At 41.4% G+C, this 14,367-nt stretch overlaps 1 protein-coding gene across 1 annotated transcript in view; it reads left to right on the top strand.

Moving 5' to 3' along the window:
* Nucleotides 1-14,367, top strand: part of fbxw8 (F-box and WD repeat domain containing 8) — a 179,336-nt gene that overhangs the window by 137,639 nt on the left and 27,330 nt on the right. Inside the window, exon 8 of the mRNA XM_078226998.1 lies at nt 3,249-3,376. Coding sequence (XP_078083124.1) covers nt 3,249-3,376 — 128 coding nt within the window. The remainder of the gene's footprint in view (nt 1-3,248; nt 3,377-14,367) is intronic.

The following is a 14,367-nucleotide window of genomic DNA, read 5'->3' as shown; positions in this document are numbered from 1 at the left end:
CCTTCCTGTATAAATCATACCTGCCCTTTCCCCAAAAATTGGATCTAGCAGATAAGCTGACCGAGCTGCCACTTTTAAAGATCTACAAGCATTTCAGTTTGGTGTCCTTTCATCAGAACTGAAAAAGTTAGAGATGTAACAGATCCGAAACAGATGCAAGGAAAGTGGGCAGGGAAAGACAGAACAAACAGAAGGGAAGGTCTGTGATAGAGCGGGAAGGCAAGAACTATGAAAAGACTAAAGAAGAGCGGCACGGTGGTACAGTGGTTAGCACTGCTGCCTCACAGCGCAGGGGACCCGGGTTCAATTATAACTTGGGTCACTGTCTGTGCGGAGTTTGTACATTCTCCCCTTGTCTGCATGGGTTTCTTCCAGGTGCTCCAGTTTCTTCGCACAGTCCAAAGATGTGCGGGTTAGGTTGATTGGTCATGCTAAAAATTGCCCCTTAGAGTCCTGAGATGTGTAGGTTTGAGGGATTAGCGGGGGGGATATGGGGGTAGGGTCTGGGTGGGATTGTGGTCGGTGCAGACTCGATGGGCCGAATGGCCTCCTTCTGCACTGTAGAGTTTCTATGATTTCTAATCTGAAAGATTGGCCATGCTAAATTGTCCCTTAGTGTCAGGGGGATTAGCAGGATAAATACATGGGGTTATGGGATAGGCCTTGGGTGGGATTGTTGTCAGTGCAGGCTCGATGAGCCAAATGGCCTCCTCCTGCACTGTAGGGATTCTATGAATCTAAGAGATGACAGCAAGCAAAAAGCGATTGTAATGGGACAAGTAAAAGGGATAGAAGAAGAGAAAATGTAAATGGCGATAGCAGAATCGTTATCAACAGCTGTTGTTCAAACAATTGGTAGAGTGGAGGTGAGGGGCTGGGCCAAGCAACAAGCAAAACATTTACAAAGTATAGAAAATAGATCAGTAATATACAAATTAATTCTACCCATTCTTCTATTAAAAGTAATTGGGAACTTTAAAAAATCAAATTACTTACAAAGGAGAAGTCCAGACCATCATCTCCATCATAAAAATAGCAACTGCACAATTTTTGGAATAAATGCAGCAAGTAGGTGAAGACTGGGACATTTAATTACGTTTATTTTCATCCAAAACCAAATTCATGAACTCCTGTAACGCATTTCAGGTGAAAACACTGACAGTAATTATGATCCGTAATGTCAAAATTCTGGTCCTATTTGTAAATTATTTCCTTAACCCTATCTCTGTTGTTTCTACCAGCCCTGTGTCTCTGTCAGCTTGTGTACTTTTGGACTACTTTGTGCACTCCTCTCTTTCAGTTAAATCATTGCTGGCAGCACTTTTAGCTGTCAAACAATCACAGATTAAGAATGTTGGTTAGATCAAGTATCAGTAGTGTTCCCAGATACATCTACTTTGCTGCACATTTTTTAAAAACTGCTAAGTACCTGCCTCTTCCTCACATCTCCACTAACCTTCCCTACAGGCACTATGTAAGTGAAAGTTTATGATGTTAAGGCTCCATATTAGGCAGATGTGCTATATGTTTGGAAATCCATGTTTGAGTATTGAATCTCTGAAATCAAGAATGGAATACTGACATTAGAAAACTTTATTCTTTTATCTGAAAATCCTCTCTCTATTAGCAGAAATCATAGAATCCCTACAGTGCAGAAAGAGGCCTTTTGGCCCATCGAGCCTGTACTGACAAACAATCCCACCCAGGCCCTATCCCCTTGACATTATTTACCCTGCTAGTACCCCTTACACGAAGGGGCAATTTAGCATGGCCAATCAACCTAACCCATTTATCTTAAATCGGCTAAGAATACAGCAGTGGAGACAGGAATCGTTGATCGATACACGGATTTATACAACAGTAATTCACATTGCAATTTCAGGGCTTAGGAAAAATAAAATAAAAATCACAACTGAATTTTAGCACGGCAATCTGTGACCTTGTCCTGATCAAAGTTTATGTAAATTTCAGATCCACAACTTGCAGCCCCAAATTTACAATTTGCAAGGCACTGAGGTTTGCTGATTATTACAGTCTGCGGCACCCAATAATGTTAGTGGAGGTTACATAATGCTTTCATCCCGGAACACTCAAGGTGAAAGTTTCTGCCCTTAACTATTTAAGCATTTCTTGCAGCTTTATTCAGGTGATTTATTATTTAAATATTTGCATATGAAAATTGTTTAATGATAATAATAATAGAATAATTTGAAAAGTCTTAAAGCCAATTCTGTGACAGTTATAATTCTCCTGCACCAAAGTTAGGGAATTTGTGGACCAAAGAAGAATGAAGCCTTGAATTAAGTAAACTCCCAGACTACTTCATGCCCGAACAATATATTCAGAAATAAGACCTGCAAAGCAAAAGGTAGCCCAAGCCTGAGACTATAAACCGATGCTTTGATTACATCTGAAACAAATGGTTTGTCTCGGAAATCGATTGATTTTTAAGTACATTAATCAGATGCATTTTGACCTTTTTTTGTAAAATATCACAATAATTATGCATAATTCTTCTCTGCGTTCTGCCATCAGCTCCTGGTAGTGTTACTCATTGTTCCAATCTGGAATATTGAAAATTGAATTACTCACTTAGTGGTTTCTTGCAGTCAGTCCATTACTGTTTCAAAAGCCACGCTGTGCTCCTGGGAACATTACTTAACTCTTTTTGATGACCTTTTTAAAATTTTGACGAGTTGACCAAGTACAGCAATATTCAATACATTAGGTAACAAAGAAAATAATCAATTAACTGAGTCAGTAATGGATTCATAGGGCTAATCAGTGACCTGTGTAAAATGACATAAATGGCAGGGAAAAATAGTTGCTAAATATAAATTCAGAGACCTCGCAAGTACAAACTTTTTTTTTAAGCCTTTTGTTTGGTTGGTTTTAACCAGGTTTAATAATTTACATTATGATCCATCTGTTAAAGGCTGATATCAGGTCAATCCTTTGTGGCATTGTTTTACTACTTTTGAAAAATTTCCAAAATTTTCAGTCACCCAGGATCAACATAGCAGTTGCATTTAGTATGTTACAGTCATCCGCAGGGACAGATCTGAGTTGGTCCTGAGGCTATTTTTTCACCCATTCTGGCAGGAAAATGGAGCACGAAAATAGGTATTGACTGCTCACCTTGCTGACATTGAAATAAATACTAATATTTGCAACAAAATAAGATTTGTTGCCTTGTTCTGGTTTTTAGTCATTTCAGTCTGGTGTACATAACTTTTATTATTTTCTAGATCCAGGTTTACTGCCTACAAACAGCTCAACCTTTGGCAACACTGGGGAACTCTGCAGGAGACTTCACCTGTGTGAACCTGAAGGACAGTCCTCCTTATCTAGCTGTTACTGGAAACAAGGACAGGAGGTATGTGGAAAATATTTATATAAAACCTGGATTGTTGTGCTTGATTGTTTGCATTGGTTTAATGTCCTTTTCATCTTTATTCCCCCCTGAGGGAAAGTAATTTTACTTCAGCATTTTAATGCAATTGCTTTGTCAGATTTGATCAAACTATGTAAATGGGAAACATTAGGATCCTTTTGAAAATGAGCATTATTGAACTTGTAAACACCACTGTATGACTTAGTTAACAGAAGCACACTTGGATTTTTACAAACTCAGTAAGTAACTTTCTCTTATTGGTTCCTAGGTTCCCTTCAAAATTAGTTTAGATATCAAAGCTTAAAGAAATAAAGACCTTTCCTTTATATAGTGCTGTTCGTGACCCATTCTTTATCTCTTCCAATATGAATTGACAAGTGCTAGGTGTACCTGCAGCTTAACTTGTGATGCTATATCCCATCGCTTTTGCAAACTGGTCAAGTGTTGGTCAAATCTTCTAAAACGGTGTATATATACTTGTACTGCCACTTTCGAGGAGATCTCACTTCACAGCATATTAAAATAGGAGGAATGAAACTCCAGCAGTTGTAATCTGTTAGTTCACATTTGGTAGTATAACTTTTAGTATAAATCAGGACATTGGCTGAACCCTGGTACATCAGCTCAGCGACAAAGAATTGTTGAAAATTCTGTCTTTGTTATTCTCCCATCTCTCATGATGGCTCAAGAACAGCTTCTTCCCTGCTGCCATCAGACTTTTGAATGGACCTAACTCGCACTAAAGTTGATCTTTCTCCACACCCTAGCTATGACTGTAACACTACATTCTGCACTCTCTTCTTTCCTTCTCTATGGACAGTATGCTTTGTCTGTATAAGCGCGCAAGAAACAATACTTTTCACTGTGTACTAATACATGTGGCAATAAGTCAAATCAAGATGGCCAGCAATAGTTTCTTCCATTAGTTTCCACCTTCACCTTCGGATGTCCCAATTTTTGCTGGGACAGTCCTGGTTTTGCATTAAAGGTCCCAGTATCTTGAAAGTTTTCTCCAAATTGCTCAAATATCTGTGTTTTCACATTTCCTGGCCCGCACAGCATCAGAGTCTTTCTACACTTTCTATCTCCTGAGTCCCCACCCCTCGTGTTCCATTTAGTGTTGGCAAAAAAAAAGACCCTGTCACTGCATTGCACTATGCTAATCAGGGTGTCACCCACTCACCAACCTGCGAGACCGCACGAGATGCTCCCACATACCCAGAAGTTCTTCTCACCGCCTGGCACCCAGAGCCATGAGGGAATCAGCTGGGGTGACAACAGAAGATTGACACTGGAAGCCGCACGTGTAGATGTAGCACCAGTCAGCACAGATGAAGGGGGCAGGCAAGTTCAGCTGAGCCGTGAAATGCAATCAAGCTTCTCGTGTTCTCACTTGTTTTCCTGGTTGAGACTCTGGGTATAATTCTCTGCCACTTGAAGTACATTCACTAGTTTCCAGCTTCTGGTGAAAACATCCATTTTATTGTTAGCGTCCCTAATGTGTAAATGCCAATGAAAATTAGTTAGGCTTTTAAATGATCCTGTGATTTTGTATTGGCTGGTAATAATGCTGTCATTTCACCGCGGGGTCCCGACTCTTTCCCCACCGCACCTTGGAACAAGGTTTAAAATGCTGAAGGAGGATTGAAATCTAATTACCCTTTTTGTTATTTTCTAAGGTGAGGAAAAAAGCCCTTTGAAATGTACAGTTGTCCATCTCTAGAGTAACTGCTAATAATCCTACTGGTTCTGTAACTGTTGCCACTGAGATTACATAGTTGACTGGGGAAATCAACTACCGTTGACCTCCAAATTATTTGACTATAGAGGACATAGTATTCCATTAAGGAAGGCAGTAGGCTGGTGAGAATATCACTGGACCAGTAATCGAGAAGTCCAAGTTAATGCTTTGGGTTCATCCACAGGGCTTCAAATCCCACCACAGCAACTGGTGGAGTCTGAATTCAATTAGTAAAATTTGGAATTGAAAGCTCGTGTCAATTTTTGTAAAACCCACCTGGTTCATTTTTGCCCTTTAGGGAAGGGAACGTGCCTACCTTAACCTGGTCTGACCTACAAGTGACTCCAGACCCAGAGCAATGTGCAAAATGCTCTCTGAAATGGCCAAACAAGCGACTACACGTTCAAGGGCAATTCTTTTGGGCAACAAATGCTGGCTTTGCCTGCGATGCTTATATCCCATGAAAGAATTTTAAAAAGCGATTGTTTGCATTCCACAAAACATTCCAGATGGAGCCTTTCACGGTGAATCATCACCCAATGTATTCCAGCGGTTATTTTCAGTCTAGATATAGGATATCTTCCAGTCTGAGTTTTTCAGGGTCAATTGTCATGAAGCAGTATAATAATTTCTGAAAATCTGGTCACCCTATATGATTGCAGTGTTATGCAGAAATGTACCTGTGTGACACTGATGTCCATTTTCACACACATCCTGGAAGTAAGAACCCACTTTAGAGTTTTTGAGATAAAGAAATCTAAATGCTTTGTCCAATTCTTGTACACTCCGATGTAAACCAATCTTACACTGTTATGCTCAGTACGAGATAGTGAATTTTCCTCGTGTTCAAAATTTAAAGCATGTCTGCCTCTACCATAGTGGAAATAAATCAAAGAAATGATTTACTCTGTTAACATTAATGTGGTTGTGCCATTTTCATTGTTGTGGTCGTTAGTCAGAGGAATTATTGGTGCAGTTAGCATTAAACTGCTTGCATCAGCTTCACTCACGTTGCAGAATTACGTTACATTTCTGGGTCCAGTTCATTAAACTGCTTCAAATGGGAGTACCAGCAGAAGCATAACAATTTTAAAGAACATCTTGTATGTCTGACTGAGAGATAATATTGCTAAATACTGCATGTGTTGTTGGTTTGTTAAACATTTTGCTGTGGAAATTAATATTATCAGGTTTGAGCGAGAAACTCTCTTTGTTATATGTGATTGAGAAAGTCATAGGAACAATGTACATCGCTCCGGTGTGACAGCCTTTGACCTGGAAGCAGTAACAGTAAGGGACATTTGCGATTACTCAGGCGTAAAAATGTTGAAAAGGAACTTTTAGGAGTTTGTATCACTTGTAAAGACAATTATAATTTTTGGTTGATGAGAAAGACTGGTCTTTGGGACCTGACAACCCTTTGATCCGGAAGCTTTGACATCAGGAAGGAAGTCAATAGATGGAGGCTGTGCAGCACTCAGATGATTAGAAGAAACAGCACAGCTGAAGAGGAGAGTTGAGAAGGCTCCAGAAAGTAATGCACCATATAGGGAAGATTGCTTGGGTGGATTCCCGTTTATGTGGAATCGGCTACATCCTTGAAGGAAAGGAATTGGGATTCTGTGGCTGAAGTTGAAATCCTACAGGTGGAATGGATTGCAGATTTGAAGTTTGTAGCAATTGTGATTTGCCTGTTAAAATATCAGAATAAATGTAAATTATGAAGCTTTTGAAATTACGAAGAGAAGTGGCAAAATGCAGCAATTGGAGGATGTTTCATGAAGCCGAGCACTTGACACTATTGGTAGTGACAATGAGGAAAGTAGGAAACTACTAGCTAGGGTAATCAGGGGTCATGGGCATCAGTGGCTTTCCCATTTGATGCCCATCCCCAATTGCCATTGAACTGAGTGGTTTGCTAGGCCTTTGCTGAGAGCATTTAAGAGTCTGTGGGTCTGGAGTCACATGTAGGCCAGACTAGGTAAGGAAATGCAGATTTTCTACCCTCAAGGACATTATTGAACCATGTCAATTTTATGACAGTTGGCAATGATTTCATAGTCATCATTGGACTTTTAATTCTAGATTTTTATTGAATTCAAATTTCACCATCTGCTGTGGTGGGATTCGATCCCATAGCTTTACGCTGGGTCTCTGGATTACTAGTCCAGTGACAATACCACTACGCCACCACCTCCACATATAACACTAAACATCAGTAAGCTCTGAGCCATAGAACATAGAACATAGAACATTACAGCGCAGAACAGGCCCTTCGGCCCACGATGTTGCACCGACCAGTTAAAAAAAAACTGTGACCCTCCAACCTAAACCAATTTCTTTTCGTCCATGAACCTATCTACGGATCTCTTAAACGCCCCCAAACTAGGCGCATTTACTACTGATGCTGGCAGGGCATTCCAATCCCTCACCACCCTCTGGGTAAAGAACCTACCCCTGACATCGGTTCTATAACTACCCCCCCTCAATTTAAAGCCATGCCCCCTCGTGCTGGATTTCTCCATCAGAGGAAAAAGGCTATCACTATCCACCCTATCTAAACCTCTAATCATCTTATATGTTTCAATAAGATCCCCTCTTAGCCGCCGCCTTTCCAGCGAAAACAATCCCAAATCCCTCAGCCTCTCCTCATAGGATCTCCCCTCCATACCAGGCAACATCCTGGTAAACCTCCTCTGCACCCTCTCCAAAGCCTCCACATCCTTCCTGTAATGTGGGGACCAGAACTGCACACAGTACTCCAAGTGCGGCCGCACCAGAGTTGTGTACAGTTGCAACATAACGCTACGACTCCTAAATTCAATCCCCCTACCAATAAACGCCAAGACACCATATGCCTTCTTAACAACCTTATCTACTTGATTCCCAACTTTCAGGGATCTATGCACACATACACCTAGATCCCTCTGCTCCTCCACACTATTCAAAGTCCTCCCGTTAGCCCTATACTCAACACATCTGTTATTCCTACCAAAGTGAATTACCTCACACTTCTCCGCATTAAACTCCATCCGCCACCTCTCGGCCCAACTTTGCAACCTGTCTAAGTCTTCCTGCAAACTACGACACCCTTCCTCACTGTCTACCACACCACCGACTTTGGTGTCATCAGCAAATTTGCTAATCCACCCAACTATACCCTCATCCAGATCATTAATAAATATTACAAACAGCAGTGGCCCCAAAACAGATCCCTGAGGTACACCACTTGTAACCGCACTCCATGATGAATATTTACTATCAACCACCACCCTCTGTTTCCTATCCGCTAGCCAATTCCTGATCCAATTTCCTAGATCACCCCCAATCCCATACATCTGCATTTTCTGCAGAAGCCTACCATGGTGAACCTTATCAAACGCCTTACTAAAATCCATATATACCACGTCCACTGCCTTGCCCCCATCCACCTCCTTGGTCACTTTCTCAAAAAACTCAATAAGGTTAGTAAGGCACGACCTACCTGCCACAAAACCATGGTGCCAATATCTCGTATTGGCTGACTTCCTGAATTCAAAATAAATGTTCACTTCTTAAAACACTTCTTTGACCAAACCTTTGGTCATCTTGCCTAATACCTCCTTTTGTGACATGGTGTCTTACTTTGTTTTAAACTGCTCCTACAAAGCACCTTGGGGCATTATGTTACATGCAAAGGCGCCATATAAATATACGTTATTATTTTTAAAAATAGAATGTTTTCACCGTTGCAGAGGGATGTGGGTAAAGATCACCTCCATTTTTGCCAACTAAATAAATTGAATACAATTGCTTTTTACCTGACACCATTAAAATTTTGACAAAATCCTGAACACAACATAAGAATTATTTTTAAAGAGGAGGGCAATTTTTTCTCATGTGAGGTGGTGCCTGAGACCCCTTTCTTCGAACTGTAATTAAGGCTTCCTCCAAATTGCTGCAATAACCTTTTTTATTCATTATGAGAATTGTTTCTGAAGATGCCATGAGATGTTGGCTTTGCCACTAAGGATTTTGTGATTTGTTGCTTAAGACATTTCTAATTGCTCAGGCGGTGCTTGTACTCATGGGGCGTAGGTGAGCATGAATACTGTGTGTCAGCAAAGTCCTTATACAGGTTTGTGCTCTGTGTCTAAACAGTTCTACCTTATAGTTTGGTGGTACTCCGCTTCCAACACAGAATTTCCCATGTCTGAGATCCATGACCAAGCTGGGGGATTGTGGTAAAAAGAGCAAACTGTTGGTTGGGGCTCGGATTTTTCCCGTAACTTCCTTCTAACCACACAAACCAATGCCATAACGGATAGAGTGGACCGAGATGGGTATGAATGGCAAACAACCAAAAAATTCATTTTGTAGTGGAGGCACCCATGATTTAAATGAAATTGTAATAATTGTCTACCCGAGCTTCAAAAATGAAGCTGATCAATAATTGAGGGGAAGGGAACCAAGATACAGTGGTAATGCCACATGTTGGGAAACGAGATGCAGTCCCAGTGTCAAAAGGAACAGAGAGTGTATCCAATATTGTGAAGTGAAAGGTGAGTCAACACGATATCTCCATGTAAGTTTAAGGATATTGAAATCCATTCACTGAGGTGTGGAAAGTCAGTGAAGGTCAAAAAGCATGGGGTTGCTGGGAAAGCACATGATGAATTGAGTGTGTTTTAGTTTTTTTAGAGGATGGAAGCCAACTGGGAGTGCATTAGAGAAGTTGCACTTTGAGCTGATTAGAATATCAGTACTGCCGAGGGAAACTCGGAAGAGAGTTGGGTGCAGTGGTGGGGGGCTAAGAAAACAGCACTCCAGTTAACATAGCAAAAAAAACGGAAGAGGCTGCAACTAGAAGTTGATGAATATGCCAAGGATTCTCTCTGCTAGACCTAGCCTGAGGTGGCAACTGGAAAGTTTGAAGGCATCAGATAACGTCAGACTATAACGTTTGACAGGCGCTCGGGGAATGTAGCAACTTGCCAACGCTTCTTTGGCAACAACTCCCAAACCTGTGAGCTCTACAACTTGGAACAACAAGGACAGAAGGTACATGGGAATACCAGAACATTCCCCTTCAAGTCACATGCCATCCGGACTTGGAAATAGATTGCAGTTCTTTCATAATTGCTAGGTCACTAGTCTGGATTCCCTGCCCAACAGCACTATGGGAATACCTTCACTATATGAACAGCATGGGTTCAAGAATGCAGGTCGCTACCACTTTTTCGAGGGCAATTAGGGATGGGCAAAAAATGCTGGCCTTGCCCAGATTTCGTGGGGACAAAAATGCCTTGCTTGTTAATTCCTGTTTGTAATTTTTAAATACACCAATTCGGTTCCATTGAGCAAGAAATACAGCAAGCAATATGCTCAAAAAAAATTTACAAGTGCACCAGATGGGACTCTGGGTCAGAATATTGCTGCCCAGTACAGTGAGTATCAATTATCTTTTGGTTGCATCACAGTCCACTGGATTGTATCTTAAATGTCAATCTTGGCTCGGTGTAGCACATTTGCCCAAGTCAGAAGGTTGTGGGTCCATGTCCCACTCCAGAGACTTGAGCAGAAAGTGTCGGCAGATGCTCCAATACAGTCCTGCAGGGGTTGCTGCACCTTCTTCCATATGAATCATTAAACTGAGCCCCTATCTATCCTTTCAGGTGGATGTAAAAGATTCTATAGCACTATTTCGAAGGATAGTGGAATTAACCCCAGTGTCCAGCCAATATTTATCCCTCAATAAACATCAGTAAAAACAAGCTATCCTGTCATTACATTATTGTTTCCAGGATATTGTGTGCAAATTTTTCTGCCACATTTCCTATATTACAACAGTGACAATGGTGTACTTCCTGAAGTAAAGTATTTTGAGATGTCATGGAAAGTGCTGTAATCCATTTAAAAAAAATAATACTTGACAATTGAAGTAGTGACACTGTTCACTTTATTTATGGAGCTGTGTGTTTACATAAAATAATGAGTACAAATAAATTGAAACTTGACATTTGTGGCCATCGTATGACAGTCTCATGTCAAATGCAAAATGGTGGTGTCATGGCTGTCATTTGCCACAAGTGAAGAATACAAATTATATCTATATGCAGCAGTAAAAATGGAGATTGTCTGCTATCTGGTCATTAATTATCTTTTGATAGGAAAATTCAGATTGCTTTGCAATGTTTTGAAAGAAATACTTGAGTGTACTTTACCTTTTTTTGAGAAAAGAGCCCTGCAATTTGAAATCTTGATGGATGGTGGGTCTGGTTTATCCCTAGAGTTTGTCTTGTTCACTAAGTAAATGGATAGCATTTGGTTGATGCTTTTAGTATTCCAATGAGAACTGTTAAAAGATTTTTTTTCTTGATCACAAAATATATTTGGCAAGGAAAGACTTGCTTTAAAATTAAAGACTGAACACTACCGTATAAAAACCAACATGTCTGTGTGGTGAGAATGAGGGAACATGTGTACGGAGAGCGCTCCAGTAGCAATTCTGTGGAATAAAAGCTCCAATGGGCAGATTTTGGATTCCATTTAGTTGATTAAAGGCACCAAAAAGGTCCTTGTTTCAGGTGCTTTAGAGATTTCCTCAGACAGTCCTTTGGCTAAGCTGCTCAAAATGATAACAGTGGGGAAATTGTAATAGCAGTACAAATATCGTAGAATTGTGGCACAAGGCCAAAGTTTAATGGATTTTTCTTTGCTTCTGAGGAGCAGACTTTTAGCTGTAAATTGTGGGTGCAGTTGGCAGCCCAGTCCCACAGTAGGTGTCAGATTGTGGGGTATAGTGTGCTTGCCAAGAAAAGGATACTTGTGTCTGAGTAGCAGCTTGCAGAATAATTGATTAATTGTCAAATTACTTTATGAACTTTAGATTGATTAATTCTAGAGCACTTTGCCTGGCAAATTCTTACAAATGAATAATAAAAGCTCTTGTTTGTCTTTGTATTTAAATTGATACTGCTTCTGCATTAGCAGATGTGAGTGTCTGTAAAAGCACTAGCCCTGTGATGAAGGCTTGTTGTCTTTTTCCCATGATGATTCTCCTGTGGGGAATGAGATTTGATTTGGTAAGTAGTTTTGGAAAAAATTGCTTTAGGATGTGTGGGTTGTTGTCACGTTGCAGACCAAAGACCCATGTTAGAAGGGAACTGGAATGCAGTGATGGATTGGGAATTTGTAATCTCTGAACACTGTTACAGAGCGTATCATGGGTTCTATTACACAAGTTCACAAAAATAGAGTGACTAAATGGCTACTTACCAACCATGTGCATAACTTCAAAACTCCCACAGAATACTGGTTTTCTTTGGATCTGCTTGCAATGTATTCATCACAAAGTAGAAATTATCACTGGGCTAAAAAGAATAGAACTAATCTATCATTTTTGTCTAGATGCCATCTTCAATTATTCGAGAGTCAGTGAGCCACAGTTTTATATGCCATATTTTTACTATAGGGCAGGGCGAGGAAACAGGCCCCAAGTCTATCTCAGCCAGAACAGGAATCAAACACCGCTATTGGCGTTACTCTGAGCCATACATTAGCCAACTTTCGTCCCCTCTCCACACCCACTCAACCCCCCCCCCCCCCACCCCTTCTTTGGTCCAGTTATTCCTCCATCCTCTAACCCCACTTGGCCTGAATGGTATTGAGAAGTTATTGATCTAGCTTTCTTTCCCCCCCCCCCCCCCCCCCCACCCCGCCCCTGCCACCATGCCAAAAGATTTGAGAGTTATATTTCTCCTCTAATTAGAGGACATAATAGGTGCGTAGAAAAGAAATGAAGAGGTGAAGTTGGTTTTCAGTTGTGTAAAACAGCTTATGGTTGACTCAACACCCTTTTTAGACCGCGCTCAAATTTATTTCTGTTACAAACTTATCAAATTGATGGACAGAAAGTTGACCAGTTGGTCCATCTGGCTTTCTCCACATTCTTGATGCCTGGGGCATCATGACTAGATACTTTATATGCTCCAGCAGCCATGCAAAGTAACTCCAGGCTGGAAGGAAAACAAAATCTGAAAAAATTCTCCCTCACTACCTCAGGCTGGTTTGGAGACAAAATCAGCCATGTTTATAAAAACTGCTAACATTTCATAGAATCATAGAATCCCTACAGTACAGAAGGAAGCCATTCCGCCCATCAATCCTGTACCGACAACAGTCCCACCCAGGCCCTATCCCCGTAACACCCCCATATTTACCCTGCTAGTCTCCCTGACACAAAGGATCAATTTAGCATGGCCAATCCACTGAACCCGCACATCTTTGGACTATGGGAGAAAACCCACGCAGACACATGGAGAACATGCAAACTCCACACAATTACCCAAGGCCAGAATTGAACCCGGGTCCCTTTTGCTGTGAGGCAGCAGTGTTAACTACTAGAAATCATAGAAATCCTACAGTGCAGAAGGAGGCCATTCGGCCCATCGAGTCTGCACCGACCACAATCCCACCCAGGCCCTACCCCCACATATATTTTACCCGCTAATCCCTCTAATCGACGCATCCCAGGACTCTAAGGGACAATTTTTAACCTGGCCAATCAACCTAACCCACACATCTTTGGACTGTGGGAGGAAACCGGAGCACCCGGAGGAAACCCACGCAGACACGAGGAGAATGTGCAAACTCCACACAGACAGTGACCCGAGCCGGGAATCGAACCCGGGACCCTGGAGCTGTGAAGCAGCAGTGCTAACCACTGTGCTACTGTGCCACCGTGAAGCCCCATAGTCTCACTACACTCTAAGAGAAGAATTGCCTACATCTAGTCTACTACTCTGTGTACTTTAAATAGTTCTGTCCAGTCTATCAATAGATTTGAAACCAAACTCTTTTGTTGTTTTATAAACTTCCACTGGCTCACCTCTAAGTCGATGCTGTTCTGAAGTAAATAGACCCAATTCTCTCAATCTATCTGAGTAATTAATGTTCTTGAAGATGGAATTTTTTTAAATGTGTGTGTGCGCAGTAACCACCAAGCCAGACATAGCTTCCGCAGTGGCTAGATGGAGCTGTCCTCGCTGAATTTTGTCAGGTGACAGTCTTCAGTGATGACTCATTGATTGGAGTGCTCCACAGCTGCAGTCCAGGTTCCCTGCATGGCCCCATTTATGCCGATATGCTGCACAAAGGCCATGGCCAGTGCAGAAATGATGGAAGAGTGCCCAGCATTGCCATGGCAGTTTGAAGTTGAGTGGGCAGGTTGTGGACTCTGTGATAAAGGAGT

The sequence above is a fragment of the Mustelus asterias genome, chromosome 13 (assembly GCF_964213995.1).
Source record: "Mustelus asterias chromosome 13, sMusAst1.hap1.1, whole genome shotgun sequence".
Classification (NCBI taxonomy): Eukaryota; Metazoa; Chordata; class Chondrichthyes; order Carcharhiniformes; family Triakidae; genus Mustelus; species Mustelus asterias.
This window is presented reverse-complemented; position numbering and strand designations above follow the sequence as displayed.